A 12,917-nucleotide genomic window follows, 5' to 3' on the forward strand; every position below is an offset into this window, starting at 1 on the left:
TTGTTAATGTTTTTGTTGTTCTTTCTATTTGTCACATGTTTAATTTGAATTGTATGTAAATAAAGGTTAGGTGTATTTACTCTGCTTTTGTTTTATATAATTAAACCATACATCCCCTCTACAAAGTTAGTAGCCAGTACCTTCCGGTCAATTAAAAATAGATACACACAACGTAGGTAGTCCTTATGACGATCACATGTTTTTGGCCACAACTACGTTTACTTACTTTTTTGTCGAACCTAGGGTTGTTATACTACAATATGTTGGTCTTTTAGAAATATTAAGAATTAAAAAATGATTCTCTATCAACTGTTAAAATCCTACTACAAAAAACTGACTCACCCTGTATAATATTTAGCATCTATAGTGATAAATTTAGCTTATTTTCCTGGCCTAGTGTTGTTGATATTCGACAAGGGTGTGCCATTGCGCTGGCTGTAACCTTTGTGGCTGTTTTCAGAGATGTTCTTTTGATTATGAGGATATTTAAATAATTATGGTATATTTGTTTCAATTTCAACACTATATTTCTAAATATCTACTAGTGGTTATTAAGCTCTAAATGGTTCTGATTGGTGAGGTAGTAAAAAATAAGTAAACAATTTACTTAATGATCTTTTTCCCATTTTGACTGGTAATAATATGCTATTTTACTAAATTTAAATTCCTGACACTTTACCACATGAAATGTCAATTTATTATACAGGGTGTATTATAAGTGCGCAATATTTTAGAGGGTGCCTGTCGAGGTTATTTTGTGAAAAAAAGTTCATATAAATGTAGGTCGAAATACGCTTCGTTTTCGAGATACAGTGTTTAAAATTTAATTTTTAATTTATTTTTTTAATCAATTTAAAGAGTTTTGAAGATATTGATTCGAAATTTGAAAAACACTTTGGAGGGATAAATGTGCATTTTTTGGAGCGATCCGAATATTTCTACTTGCACCTTTAAATAAAAGATTAACAAAACCTACAATAAAATATGGTGTATTTTTTTTTCTCAAAAACGGTGTATCCTACGAAAAACATTGAAGAGACCAATTTCACTCAGAATTGATGGCGGATTTCTAAAAAAATATTAAAACAGGGACATGTCAGTGGTGTACCATTTTTTTTATTAAAAAAGCTGTCGCATTCTCGCACGGACACCACTGGTGCCTGCGAAAAAAATAGTATAAACAAATCTTGTAAGAAAAGCAATGTTACTTTTTTGTAAAATTGATTTGATTGTTTCAAGATTGGCAAAATGCACTTATTAATAACTTAAAAGTTTCCTAGCTGTCTTCAACAAACGTCTCTTGACTCTACGACATGTTTATGTGGTCACGAATGGACACATTAAAAGTCAGTTGAATTTCAAGTGACCAAACCACTATTTTTTTTTTAACTTGCGGGCAGGGCCTATAATTATTAAATTGTCGTTCCAGTTTAATGTAAATTAGCGATTGTTGAATATGATCGCGTGGTTTGTTTTTAAGGACGAAACAATGGTCTCCTTGACATTTGCTGTAGCTTTGCCACCTGATAAAAATTTCGTTGCTGAACGTTTACAGGATGATAACGGTTAGAATCGTGATATAACAAGAATACGAACAAATGTTTATTAAAATATAATTTTACTGTTTCTAAAATATTGTTCAAAACCCGATTTAAATGTTGAATTGAACGCTCTGTAGATTCAGTCGAAGAGCTTAAGTACATACTAAAGTCTGTGTCAGATTATAAAACTTTATTTGATCCAAATAGTTTGATGATTAGAAGAACTATAACAGCTTTATAAAATTTCTTTTTGGCTAGAAGTTGTTGGAAGAGATCAATTCTACATATTCTGTATTTAAAATCTTGTACTTGTTATTATGTGCAATATAACGAGCGTTCAAATAAAAACGTGGTCGAAGTTGGCTCTGACACATTGGACGTAGGGAGTAGCTTATAGCGACCAACTTAACCTCATTTCCGAGCTGTATAACAGCTGTCAGTTTCAATAGCGTTAATGACTATATAACTTTATTTTAAAGAATAATCGTGATAACAATAACAAACAATTAAAGCTGCGGAAAGTGTCCCCCTCCTTGTTATAACAATAAATTAAAGCAGCTGTTGAAAGTGTCCCCCTCCTTGTTCCAAGCACTTTTCACACCTGTTCCTCAAAGAATTAAAGACATTTTCTAAGATGCTCGGGGTATTATAATTTCGCGAATCTTGTCTATAAGTCGAGCCTGCAGATGGTTTAAATCAGGAATAGGCAGTTCAAAAGTAGTGTTTTTAATGTAAGGCCACAAAAAGAAATCACACGGCGTAATATCACATGACCTCGGTGGAAATTCATGTTCAGCATTGAGACTTATTAGTCGATTTTGGAAAACTTCCCTCAACATATTCATCGTCTCGCCTGCCGTATGTGCCCTTGCGCCATCTTGTCGAAAGTAAAAGTTTGTAATTTCGTTTTCTTCCAGCTGGTTAACAAAAGGAGCGATAATTTCTCCTCTATACCTTTGCGCAGTAAGAGTACCATTAAAAAAAATAGGTCCATAAATCCTCCTTCGATTGAGAGCATACCAAACTCCAATTTTTTGAGCGTGTAGAGGGCCCTCGACAAAAAAGTTATCTGGTTTTTCAGAAGACCACATTCTCATATTCTGTAAGTTTACGTAACCACTTAAATGAAACCAGGCTTCATCAGAAAAAAAATGATATTATGAAGTTCACCGTAGTTGTTTAAAAACCATTCACAAAATACAGCCCGTCGCGGAAAATCAACTTCATGAAGTTCTTCCTGACAAGTTAAACGATAGGAGAACAAACGCAAATCTTTTTTTAACACTGTGTGGCAGGTACCGACTGATACTCTCACCATTTGTGATAAATCACGTACAGAAGTTCTTGGCGCATTTTCCATTATTTGTTGGGCATTTTCTTTTAATTCTTCAGTCCGCTTTTTAGGTCGGCCGCTTCCTTCTTTTCTTGTTACACTGCCCGTTTCACGAAAAACATTAACACAACGCTGAACTGCACTTTGAAAAATTTTGTACTCAACAACGCCGGGAAATTGATTTTGAAATTCTATGAAACATTCCTCAATAGAATACTTCCATATTCCATCGATCTTGCGTCCATTTCTAAAGTAGGATTCTATGATAAACACTTTTTGTTCTTGAGAAAACACCATTTTAAACGCTTTTTAAAACGAAAATATTCAAATTGATAGCGGCGATATAGCGCTTTGACAGATGACGTTTAAGTTCATTTGCTATACGCTACGCCCTACGTCCAAATTTTCAGAACCAACTTGACCACGTTTTTATTTGAACGCTCGTTACTTTTTGTATACAATTTTACGACTAATAATAATCAGAATTGATTACATGTTTCGCCAAAAATAATTTTATTTGTATTTGAAGGTGAATTTATTTAGGTAAATATTATTGTTTATCGTGAGTATGAAATGTACATGGTGGCTGTTTTTAATTGGGAAACCTGACTGATTGTTTTAATGTGAATGTAGGGCACATGACGCTTTGTTTTCGAGATATCGTTGAATTTATCATTATTTTTAAAGGATAATTCCTAAAAAATCAATTTCTACTCCCAATACTCCCATAATGTTTTAGACTTTTGATATGCATATTAGATGTTATATTTCAAATTGTACTATCAAAAATATTCCGTTAATTTTTTTTAGTGTTGTTTTCGCTCTGTTTTACTTTATTTTAAAGGTATTAAACTAATTAATGTCGCAAATTGAATTAAAAAAATAAAATTACATATAATACATAAAACTTTTAGAAGAAATTACAACCCTAAGGAAAATGCAGAAATAGTCAGATTTTTCTCTCGTGATTAGTCTGACGTGTTATTTCAATATGTCAGGAATGTTTTTATATCAACAATATTCCGATTGGTAGACGTATTTGTAAGCTAGCATAGCACATTTTTATCTCTATGATGAAGAAATGTGATATTTGTTTTTAATTTCAACACCCTGTATCTCGAAAACGAAGTTAGTTTTTCAACTATAACATGGATCACCCTGTATATAGCTGGAAATCGTCAAGCTTGTTTCGCTTACATCGCAGTTGTAATTATTTTCTATAAAAGATCAAAAAACTAACAAATTATTGTTTTTTTGGACGTTTTTTCATCAAACGAGTTTTTAAATCTGAATAATATTAAAAATATCTTCAGATATTTGACACAATGTGGATGTCAACGACCTTTCAATGGCACGTACCCAATTAAGAAAGCAAATATTTTATTGCTAATTGGTGAATCACAAAACCATAACTTCAAAGCTGCAGCGATTATCAATCAAAGCTACGAGTCCAAAGCATTTATTTCAAACAAATTCGTAAAAAAATAACAGTGAAGACAGATTAAGGAATAAACTTTTCAGTTTGAAAGATGTAGCGGATATAATTTAATATCTAGCCTATTGTCGATGTCGCGAAGATAAAGACAACATCCAAAACTTATTAGGTGTAACGACCTCTGAAAGGTTTGTAAATTCGGATGCTAATGAGGGGCCCGCAAGAGTTTTAGATTCAGTTCGAATCTTGCATTTTTTTAAGTCGAACATGGCACCTCTGATGCAGAGGATAGCTCCCTGGTAAATGTTACAAAAGAATACTAATATTCACAGTTAATCGACGGGCGAATTAAAGCAATTAACAGAAGGTTCTGTGTCTGTGTTTTTTATAAAAAAGGAATTATTTTGTGATTTTTAAATTTTTTCGAGCTTAGTACTTTATATTACAAGTGAGTGAAATAAGCCATTATAAGCGAGTGAGTTGTTTGACGAACGAGCGCTTGCGCGAGAGAGGCAGATTCTCACGTGCTTATAATGGCACTTATTTAGTCCAACAGTTCTGCAGTTTTTTAAAACGAAAGACACACTTGAAAAGGTATTAAAAAAAGTCGAACAGTCAAGTTTGGTTGTCAACGTTGGTCATCATGGATAGATGTTGTTAAATAACAAAATTTCATTTTGACGCGCGTGGAATGTGAAGAAATCTTTGCCAGATAATCGATAGCGATAATCGGTAATCGACAAGTCGAATCTGCATATTTGGGATGATTTCCGCGAAAATGTAAATAAATTTACGAAGGAATATTCATTATACAAAGCTTGGAATACAGTACAAACAAACCCGGAAATCTTCGTTTTTTTCAAGAGAAGGAAATCCAAAAATATTCTTCTGGCAGATCGGCAGCTATTCTTAGCAGATTGTGGCGTATAAATCACTATTTGTTGTTGAAGGATATGCCGAATATTCATTTTAACATGAAATCAATATTAGAAATAAAAATTTTAAAAAGCAATGCTGACGCTATTCTACGATTGCACTAGCAAATATTAATAATCTCACAAAGAAAATGAACCCCTTTCTTGTTAGTTTTGGCACTGGAATCCAATCTCACAATGCAACATTTCATTTTAATAACGAGCGTTCAAATAAAAACGTGGTCGAAGTTGGCTCTGACACATTGGACGTAGGGAGTAGCTTATAGCGACCAACTTAACCTCATTTCTCAACGAGCTGTATAGCAGCTGTCAGTTTCAATAACGTTCATGGCTATATAACTTTATTTTAAAGAATAATCGTGATAACAATAACAAACAATTAAAGGAGCTGCGGAAAGTGTCCCCCTCCTTGTTATAACAATAAATTAAAGCAGCTGCTGAAAGTGTCCCCCTCCTTGTTCCAAGCACTTTTCACACCTGTTCCTCAAAGAATTAAAGACATTTTCTAAGATGCTCGGGGTATTGTTAATTTCACGAATCTTGTCTATAAGTCGAGCCTGCATATGGTTTAAATCAGGAATAGGCAATTCAAAAATAGTGTTTTTAAGGTAAGGCCACAAAAAGAAATCACACGGCGTAATAACACATGAGCTCGGTGGAAATTCATGTTCAGCATTGAGACTTATTAGTCGATTTTGGAAAACTTCCCTCAACATATTCATCGTCTCCCCTGCCGTATGTGCCCTTGCGCCATCTTGTTGAAAGTAAAAGTTTGTAATTTCGTTTTCTTCCAGCTAGTTAACAAAAGGAGCGATAATTTCTTCTTTATACCTTTGCGCAGTAAGAGTACCATTAAAAAAAATAGGTCCATAAATCCTCCTTCGATTGAGAGCACACCAAACTCCAATTTTTTGAGCGTGTAGAGGGCCCTCGACAAAAAAGTTATCTGGTTTTTCAGAAGACCACATTCTCATATTCTGTGAGTTTACGTAACCACTTAAATGAAACCAGGCTTCATCAGAAAAAAAGGTGATATTATGAAGTTCACCGTAGTTGTTTAAAAACCATTCACAAAATACAGCCTGTCGCGGAAAATCAACTTCATGAAGTTCTTGCTGACAAGTTAAACGATAGGAGAACAAACGCAAATCTTTTTTTAACACTGTGTGGCAGGTACCGACTGATACTCCCACCATTTGTGATAAAACACGTACAGAAGTTCTTGGCGCATTTTCCATTATTTGTTGGACATTTTCTTTTAATTCTTCAGTCCGCTTTTTAGGTCGGCCGCTTTCTTCTTTTTTTGTTACACTGCCCGTTTCACGAAAAACATTAACACAACGCTGAACTGCACTTTGAAAAATTTTGTACTCAACAACGCCGGGAAATTGATTTTGAAATTCTATGAAACATTCCTCAATAGAATACTTCCATATTCCATCAATCTTGCGTCCATTTCTAAAGTAGGACTCTATGATAAACACTTTTTGTTCTTGAGAAAACACCATTTTAAACGCTTTTTAAAACGAAAATATTCAAATTGATAGCGGCGATATAGCGCTTTGACAGATGACGTTTAAGTTCATTTGCTATACGCTACGCCCTACGTCCAAATTTTCAGAACCAACTTGACCACGTTTTTATTTGAACGCTCGTTATAAATACTAATAAATAGCTGTTTGTTTTACGTTGTTTTATTTATATAAATTATAACTATTTTGACTACAAATAGTCACTAGTGATCAAAGTTTGATTTTAGCAATTTGTAAAAACTTGTAAAACTGCAACTATTCGACAAAAGAGTATTTTTTTTAAAACTTTGTCATAATTCACAAACTTATGCAAATAACAGTGTTTACATCTAAGTAGCAATATAAACAAAACATAATTAAACACCTATAGGAATGTGGACTGTGAGTTAAAACAGATAAGCAACTCGTTTTTCCAAGAAATTAAGCAAAGAAACAGATGAAATGAATTATGTGTGTCGATTTCCGTGAAGTGAATCATAAAACAAAATGTACCTTAACAGTTTTTAAAGAGCCGAACTGACAAAATCATTTCTGTAGACAGTATTAATAAATGATTATAATAATTACCATGCGGATTTTAGTCATACTAAGTTAAAAGTAAATGTTTATACCTAATTTATCTTCGAATATTTGGAAGAGACACGTTGGTTGGGAGTCATCGAAGAGTTTTGAGTTGCCTAGAATTCTTATTGAACATTACGTTAATAGAAAAAATCGCAGACTCATAAAAGTCAATTTTTTACAACCCAAATTATGTAAAAATCTGGCATTTCTGATACGATCGTAGATAAACGTTATTAGGCACAGTTAACCTTATTATAAATATTACACACAGATTATAAAGACACTGTTATAGATTCTTTTTCTCTTTTTTCAGGCTAACGAAAAGTTCCTATTAAGTATGTTAAGGCTAGTAGGGGTGATAGTTGCAGTCCTAAGTTTAGTACACTTAATCGAAGGCCATGGGAGATTGATGGACCCACCTGCCAGAAATTCGATGTGGAGATTTGGCTTCCCTAATCCAGTGAATTATAATGATAACGAATTGTTCTGTGGGGGATACGCAGGTGTGTATAAACTGAGACTCTGTGTAATTATTGTAATATTAGCTACGGACTTCGTATTGTATGTTAAGTAAAGTAAATATTTAAAAACGGGATAAAAGTCTTCTTATAGATTTTTTGATAAATGAGCAAATAGTACACAGTCACTCACATAACTTCTATCTCCCTTGTCTTTTTTATATTCCCATCTGGGAAAAAATTATAAAGATGAAAGTTTTAAGAAATTTCTGGCGAGTTCAAAGAAATATATAAAAAACATATTTTTTTTGTGATTACAATGATGTGTCATATACCACTGAGTAGTTTCCAATGCCTTGTTATCTGCGTTGTTGATAGTACCAACTTCGTACAATATTTTCTCCTTTAGGTCATGCAAACAATTAGATCTTTTTTGTTTAGTTTGTCTTTCAGAATCTCCCGAAATAGCTTCATTGAGATCAAATTTTGGTCTTGCAGATTATAAAATTATAACTTCTTAAGATAAATTTACTTAAAAAATATTCTTTTACCATTTAATAGGTATAGTATTTTTTTGTAATAAAATATATATAAAATTGATTTGTTAATTGTTTCTGTTTAAAAAACTGCTAATGGACGTATAAAAAAAACACGAAATTTTTCTTTAATGGCGAAAAATTGCGTTATTTTTTACAAATTTGAATAAAATTTCAATTTTAACTAGTGAAATTTTGATTGTTTGCGTTTTTTCTTAATTAAGACATTTTTAATTTAATGGACTATGAATAAAGTAGATACATACTTATTTTTTAATGTGTCATGGCCTCAGTCTGTGGCTAAATATTAGTTTTAATATATTTTTTTTTTGAAAGAAATTAAAATGCGTTATTAAAAATTTGTTAACGTCGATGAACAATTTATCTAAATTCAATAATTTATTCCAGAATCCAATTTATTTTAATTTTTCATTAAGTTCATGGATTCACGCATTGCGTAAAAAAATTCAATTGTTTTCATGGCCTTCTTAATATATTCGCAGTTAACATCACTGTTATTTGAATAAGTAAACATTTCTTTTCATTTTTAAAATCTGTAACGAAAAATAATAATTAATTGAATATTTTGTATCATTTTTCATTTATACAGGGTGTTTCAGAAATACCTCCTTTAAATTCAGGGGGTGATAGTACGACAAGAAATAAGAATTTTTTGTCTTATGAACTACATGTCTATCTCCTCTTGTTTTCGAGATACAGAGCGACAAAATAAAATTTTTTAAATAGGATTTTTTCGAAAATTTCCAAACGATGCGAACTGTTTTTATGAAAATTGGCATTCCGGGGTTTTTAAGGGTGCCAAATACGCTGGTCTAATTATTTTTTGGATTTTTCATAGAGGGCGCTAGTTATGCTACATTCCTTTTACATTTTAAGTTCTTCTCTAATACCAAATTTCATAAAAATATTTCGCACCGTTTGGAAATTTTCGTGAAAATTCTATTTAAAAAAATTTATTTTGTCGCTCTGTATCTCGAAAATAAGAGGAAATAGACATACAGGGTGTTCCTAAATAAGTGTCGCAACGGAACACTGTATAATCCTCTTGTAAAAAGAAACATTCTTTTCCTCTTCCATTTTTCTCTCCGGGCTTTCGTTTTCGAGATACACTGTCAAAACATTCATTTTTTTTTTAATTTTTTGCCAATATCTTAGGAACCGTTTGAACTACAGGACTGAGTTTTTGTACACGCATTATCACTATTAATAGCTACTTTTTTGCACCCTTCTCGAATTCATTGAATGGTGGATATTTTAAGGTATCGTAAGGGTTTTTCCCCCCTTAACTTTTACACCACTGGAAAAATAGACATTTGACAGCAAATTCTGAAGCGCCAATGAATTTTACACAAAAAGAGTTCTCTTGGTTCATTGCTCTAAAGTCAACCGTTTTCAAGAAAAATGACTTTTTATGAACAAAAACAAACATTTTGCTAACGTTTCGAAAATCTTTTGTAATTCAAAAGATAGATAGTAATAAATAACAAGTTTAACGAAATTCAACAACATTTGTCACAAGTAGCTATTAATAGTGGTACTGTGTGTACAAAAGCTCAGTCCTGTAGTTCAAACGGTTCCTAAGATATTGGCAAAAATCTGAAAAAAAGTTTTGACACCGTGTATCTCGAAAGCGAAAGCCCGGAGAGAAAATGGAAGAGGAAAATAATGTTTGTCTTTTCAAGAGAAATATGCAGTTTTCCGTTGCGACACTTATTTAGGAACACCCTGTATAGTTCATAAGACAAAAATTTTTTATTTTTTGTCGTACCATCACCCTCAGGGGTGATTTACGGGAGGTCTTTCTGAAACACCCTGTATAATATGATTTGTATGTCTAGTAACTAAATAAGAAATGAAAACTACAGAGCTTTTGGAACAAATTATTCAAACTTTGCATCCTAGTTGCAGTTTGTTAACAAAACTCATCTCAACAGGAATCTTGAAATTCTATGGAACCTGTCTGATTTCCTGAATTGTTAATTTCTTTATGATACTAAATACCAGATCCATATAAAAACTTCTCTTTGGTTAAAAAATTTTCGGGCTGACGTTTTCTTCGAACCTCATTGTGAAGCTAATGTCCAGGTGTATTCCATTAAACTGGTACAGAAATCCTCCTATGTTATTTCCAAGCAATTATGCATCCTCAACACATCTATAACAAGCTCTTAACTTTTTTTTCTGCGTAAAATTAACTAAATCCTTTCTCGTATCTCTTCTTTCAGTGCAGTGGGAACAAAATGAAGGAAAATGTGGCATATGCGGCGACCCTCATCACGTGGAGGAACCAAGACCTCACGAAGCTGGTGGGTTGTACGCCAAAGGCATCATCGGCAGGCACTACAGCGTTGGTCAAAGCATCGACATAGAGATTGAATTAACTGCCAATCATTACGGGCGGTTTGAATTCTTCTTGTGTCCAAACAACAATCCAAGCCAGGAAGCCACCCAGGAGTGTTTCGAAAGATTTCCCCTTTACGTCGAAAGCAGCAAGGATTTTGCTTACCAAATACCAGAGAATGGCAAGAAGAAGGCTGTATTTAGGTAGGTATATAGATTTAAAAAATTGTAGTGGTTGTGGTGAGGGTATTAGTTTGCAAGTACGTAATTAATATACAGTGTGACCGATTTGTTTTTAACCACACTGTAAAATCTTTATTTATTGTGCGATTTTAACCGGACATTTTTTAATATGTAGAGCTTAATGAAGTGTGCTTTGTGAGGGAAAATGAGCGTATTACCACATATCTAAGTATTACGTCAGTTTTTAGGAGTAAAATTGTAATGTTCCATATTAGGGATTGTTCGAGAAAAAATATATTTGCGCCACTGGATTCACGACCCCACAGAAAGGGGTCAATACCAAATTTTTGTCAAACATTTTTGAATTCATTTCATTATTTTATTTTTAAATTTATCAAAACTGAGATTATTAATAATTAATTTAAGTTACTATTTGATATCAACAATAAATTAATGAAAAAAATATAAGGACTTGTGAATTTTTGAGTTGGCTACAAAATCGTTATTATTTAAAAATGTTTGATATAAAATTTGGTATTATCCCGTTTTGAGGGGTTGTGAATGTTGTGGCGTAAATATATTTTTTCTCAAACATTCTCTAATATAAAATATTAGAATTTTACTCCTAAATACGGACGTAGTGTGCCTTGAATTTGGGATCACGCAGGGATCTTTCACAGAGCACACTTCATACTTTCGATTAATGTACTAATATGTTGGATTTAAAATCGATACATACAGGGGGAAATTTAAGTTGGAGTCAGTTTTTTTTAGGGATAATAGTACATGTTCTCCTGAATAAGAATCTGATCTTTTTTCTATAATTCGTTTTTTAAACTGCACTCTAATCCTTGTGTGCGTCGCTATTTTTTATTTTTTTTTATCGAATTCAAGCCATCTAGCCATCTGATGAGCAGCATAACACACGCTGTCTGGTGAGCAACCGCCTACACATGTGAATGACTCGATGAATGGTTGTATTGGTTTGTTCAATGGTTAATAATTTGATATCAATCATTGTGAATTTCCATTCTTTGGTACAAAAGAATTTGTATCAAGATCACGTTTAATGTAAAGATTAACGATTAATACCTGCGTGGTGATCTAAGTAGTAAGCGGACAGACGAAATTCAGTATGAATGACGGAAATTTCAATACTTACGTGCTTTTCGAGTGATAAACTGTGTTATTAGCTGTAAAGTTAGGATGTAAAACAGAGTATTTTCGATATAATGTAATGTGAGATACCTATGAAATGACAAAGCTCCTCTGATTATTATTGGTTCGGGCGAATTAGGTTTTTTTTTTCAAAAATCGGGCCTAATTTGTAGAGATCGAGCGTCATATTGTCGAAAATGCGAGCGCGTATATCTTCTGCCCAAGTCAAGATATCGAAATTCGGTAACAAAGTATTGAAAGGTTAAAAACGTTATCTCGTGTCTGTATAAATTTCAGATTTTTAAGTTGAAACATAAAAAAGTTATTAACAAAAAACAAAAAAAAAGGTAACTCGGGTCCTTATCTCGGCGATTTTTTAATACACAGATTTCAAACCAATTGCATCAAATAGTGCTTAAAAAAACGTGAACTTAAAAAAAGCGTCTCGATCCAACCAAATCGAGCCGAGATAATTTTTTTTGTCTAAAGCGTATTTTGGCTGTTCTATTTAATATTTTGTAATAAACTTGGGCTCGTTGTAAAGTAGTTGTAAAGACTTCCTTTATACGATGTTTTTTTTAATCGATTCGACTACGAAATGACCAAATAAACGTTCGTTAAAGACAACGGTAGTCAGGAGAGGGGAGCGCTGTGACGTCATAGTGCCCATGCTGCTCTAGGCTTCTCAAAATTTTTACTTAACAAATAGAATGTGGCACTTAGAAAGCAGTTACCGGGATGCTTTTTTTTAAATCAACTTATTTTTTCCGCTCTTTCGAATGATGTAAGCAAAACTCTGTGAAAGTCATTGCCAGACCTCGAAAAATACATTTCTATGTGTTTTCTTTTGTAATTTCATTATGCTTTCGATATTTTGAAAA

The 12,917-nt window shown here is 32.8% G+C and overlaps 1 protein-coding gene across 1 annotated transcript in view; it reads left to right on the forward strand.

The window, feature by feature from the left end:
* LOC108913075 overlaps positions 1–12,917 on the forward strand; it is a 28,172-nt gene that overhangs the window by 12,155 nt on the left and 3,100 nt on the right. The window contains exons 2-3 of the mRNA XM_018718543.1: positions 7,654–7,843; positions 10,581–10,899. Of these exons, the coding sequence (XP_018574059.1) occupies positions 7,678–7,843; positions 10,581–10,899 (485 nt within the window). The 5' untranslated portion in view covers positions 7,654–7,677. The remainder of the gene's footprint in view (positions 1–7,653; positions 7,844–10,580; positions 10,900–12,917) is intronic.

Source organism: Anoplophora glabripennis, unplaced genomic scaffold (assembly GCF_000390285.2).
Source record: "Anoplophora glabripennis isolate ALB-LARVAE unplaced genomic scaffold, Agla_2.0 scaffold780, whole genome shotgun sequence".
NCBI lineage: Eukaryota > Metazoa > Arthropoda > Insecta > Coleoptera > Cerambycidae > Anoplophora > Anoplophora glabripennis.